The sequence below is a fragment of the Atta colombica genome, unplaced genomic scaffold (genome assembly GCF_001594045.1).
Source record: "Atta colombica isolate Treedump-2 unplaced genomic scaffold, Acol1.0 scaffold111, whole genome shotgun sequence".
NCBI lineage: Eukaryota > Metazoa > Arthropoda > Insecta > Hymenoptera > Formicidae > Atta > Atta colombica.
The window spans coordinates 55,181-58,684 of record NW_017259197.1 but is presented as its reverse complement, the minus strand read 5'-3'; the positions used below and the strand labels follow the sequence as shown (position 1 = coordinate 58,684).

Here is a 3,504-nt window from a genome sequence, read left to right as displayed (position 1 = left end):
TATATAAATATAAAAGAAGGATAATCAAAATGATTAATACCTGTTTAATATCAATTGGTTTTATATCTAAACTCATTAGAACGTCATGAATCTGATTCTCCAGTTCCGGTGAAATTTTGACAGGATAAGGTCTCATCTGTTCAGTATCCTTATTCTTTTTTAATGTACCACTAAATGCTTCGATTACACCTAGATGATATAGTTGGCGAACAATAGATAAAGCACAGCTTTTTGAAGCTGTTTGTTTGTTTGATCCAGTTTCACGGCCAGTTATAGCTGAAGTATTAAAATATTAAGAGAATTATTACATTCTTATGTAATATGGTTAAATGTATTTAAATAAATATAATAGAAATTAACATACTTCGTCCAAGTTGTTTAATATAAAGTGACATTTCTGCCATAAAACTCCTGTGAAAAATAATGTCTGTTATAGATAATATAAATGTATTATACATTAATATAATTAATAATTAAGGGAACAATGTGAAAGAAACACACATAATTAACATAATTTGAATATACAAAAATATTTTAAATAATTGAATAATTTATTTACTGTATATTGAAAAAATTATTAATATAAGTTAAAAAATAATTTTTGTATATTAATTTTACTTATTGAAAAATCAATATAAGTTATTTTATTGTCATTTATATTGTTATAATTTCTTATAAAATTTGTCAAAATAATGGCACATAAAATAATTAAATTTATTTTTTATGACATCTATATCAAAGGTAAACTTTTTTTTGTTTCACTTATTCCCTCAATTAATTACAATGAATAATGACTCACCATTTGAAGATGTCACAGATGACCACATTGGAGTACATTGAAGAAAGTTTCTTTATGTAGTTGCACCAAAACCATTATTAAATCATTTTAATAAAAGTTTTGGTTTAACGCATTTATCATTTGTGCAGAAGAGAGTCATCGTCGACTCTCTTGCACCAGCTTTAGATGTAAGTGAGCAATATACTCCAAAATGGCCTTGTTAAATCTCAAATGGTATAACAATCAGCAAGCAATTGTTCATAACAATAAAATATATAAATTGAACTATGCATTGCATTGCAATGCTATTCCAATGTTCTAGAAAAAGTCCATTTGCAAGACTCCATACCTCGTATGATCCGGACCGACCGGAGTATATTTGTAATCTGCATTAATTTTGTTAGTTTGCATAAACTGATGTAGCTTGGACTTGGCATTTTCTATCGTCCAGTTCCCATGTATCCCAGAGTTCACGTCAACATCCTCAGCATCTTCTACTTTCTTTTGATCAGCCAGCCTATCCATGTATGTATAATTACTCTGGCCACGTTCATTGTACGGTCTATATGCTTGACCAATGTCATTCGGTCCCATGCCTCCTTGAAACACTGATTTTATTGGTGTTGAAACTTCATTCTTAATAGCATCTGGTGTCATTGTCGGTATCCCAGCATCTTTTGGTACATCATTTGGATTCACGCGATTCGTACGTACTAAATAGTTAACATAATCTCTCGCGGCATTTCCTTGCGCATCCTTCTTGTTAGTCGAATTTCCTGCGCCGACATAGTCGAAGCCAGGTATTCGTAGTTCGCAGAGGAAACGTTGCCTGTGCTTCGGTCCTGCGAAACGTAAATAATCCATACAATCCATTTCGACTAATTTGAACGGAATGAAATCAGCAAATATACTTACCTGTTGGTCTAACATCAAATTGCGGTTCTTTGCCGTTCTTCGCACACCACTGGTGGAAAAAGGATTTTATATCGCCCATTTTTCGAATCTTCCGTTATTATTCTCAGATGTTAATGATCTTCTATTGTATGTAAAGGAATACTATGTAAATGTTAATAAAGTAATTGTCTTGTATTTTCGCTTATATTTCTAAAAGAGCGATGATAAAGACACGAAAACCAGCAAAATGTCGAGAAAGTTAATTTAACCTAACCTAACCTAACCTAACATAAGAAGCGATCCACTTATGTTGCAAATATTTTGGTATTCTTTGATTAGTCAATTCATACAGTCCTTTCTCCTGATTGGTCAACGAAGGAGATGATACGAAATACGAAATACAAATTGGAATGTGCCTTATACCCATGATGGAAGGAATAATATTGGTCTAATTTCTACCGAATATTTAATCCGAATCAGAATGTAAGAACCAACCAAATACAGTCGAGTATTCCCCTGTTACAGTTGAACGACAGGGTAATGCTCGACTGTAGTTGGTTGGTTCTTACATTCTGATTCGGATTAAATCCTCGGTGAAAATTAGGCTAATGTCGTTAAGAGACTAATGCCCGTATTCATAGGTTCATAGACTTTAAGGCTGGTTCACACCTTGACGGAAAAGCGGAAGCCAATCGGAACTCGCAATAGTAGTAAGCGGTACATTTCGCTTGTATGCTTTTGTCTTTCCGCAAGTTCTGATTGACTTCCGCTTTTTCGCTTTTCCGTCAAGGTGTGAAGCCGGCCTAAGATTCCTCCGGCCACCACGCTTCTTAATTTTTTTTTACTTATTCACAATACTTACGCGCAGCAGGTCAATTGTCCAACTTCACACGCAAATATCTCTTAAACAAATCATGCACCCAAATCCTTTTACTTTTTTATATTCTCGAATAGTATAGGTAAAATATATAGTAGAATATAATAGAATACACATTTCAATTCGTATTTCACATTTCATATCATGTCCTTGTGAATGGATCCCAATCAATCCAACTATCTACTATATCTAGTCTTCATGAATAATTCTAGAGTGCGCCATAGACATCTTTCAATTCAATTTGTCAACGTCATAAATGAAAACATGATAAATCTTATCTAATCTAATCTTATATATCTTAAATGATTGATGCTTATGGATAATATATTTAATGGATAACATATTTAAGATAATATAAATTGTACTTTACTTTAAATATGAAGCGCCACTATGATCTGAATATTGAACTATTATATATTCATATAAATGAATTAATTTCAGAAATGATAATTGCGTGTCGATATGGATGTGTCGGATTTTCAACACAATCTATCTGAAATATTAATAATCTCCCCTAATTTCCCAAATTAATCTTTATAAACTGTAATAAACTTTTTGCGAAAAATATTGCCTCGGCTGGAATCCGGATTTCTTGCATTCCGTACAAGCGTTCTAAGTCTTTAGATTACCGAGACAAGGATATTATCTCTCGGCCGAGATAATATTTTTCGCAAAAAGTTTATTACAGTTTTTTAAGATTAATTTGGAAAATTAGGAAGAATTATTAATATTTCAGACGCAATTATCATTTCCGAAATTAATTCATTTATATGAATATATATTTATATGAATATATATAATAGTTCAATATCTTAACATTTAGATCATAGTGGCGCTTCGTATTTAGTACTAAATTTTACTGTTTTAATTAAATATCATACTTGAATACAATAATTTTAATTTTTACGTATTTTTATTGTACTTTTTTTAGTGAAAAAATACATATAATTTAACA

At 31.3% G+C, this 3,504-nt stretch overlaps 1 protein-coding gene across 3 annotated transcripts in view; it reads right to left on the bottom strand.

The window, feature by feature from the left end:
• LOC108693954 (dosage compensation regulator) overlaps nt 1-2,602 on the bottom strand; it is a 6,512-nt gene extending 3,910 nt beyond the window's left edge. The window contains exons 1-5 of one of the 3 annotated variants that reach the window (XM_018203191.1): nt 2,535-2,602; nt 1,694-1,814; nt 1,128-1,620; nt 365-411; nt 41-276 (exon numbers count right to left, since the gene is read on the bottom strand). In XM_018203191.1, coding sequence (XP_018058680.1) covers nt 41-276; nt 365-411; nt 1,128-1,620; nt 1,694-1,772 — 855 coding nt within the window. In that variant the 5' untranslated portion in view covers nt 1,773-1,814; nt 2,535-2,602. Of the gene's footprint in view, nt 1-40; nt 277-364; nt 412-799; nt 944-1,127; nt 1,621-1,693; nt 1,927-2,534 lie in introns of those variants that run through there. The other 2 variants (XM_018203190.1, XM_018203192.1) reach the window with 2 other exon arrangements.
• Between the last annotated feature and the right edge of the window lie 902 nt (nt 2,603-3,504).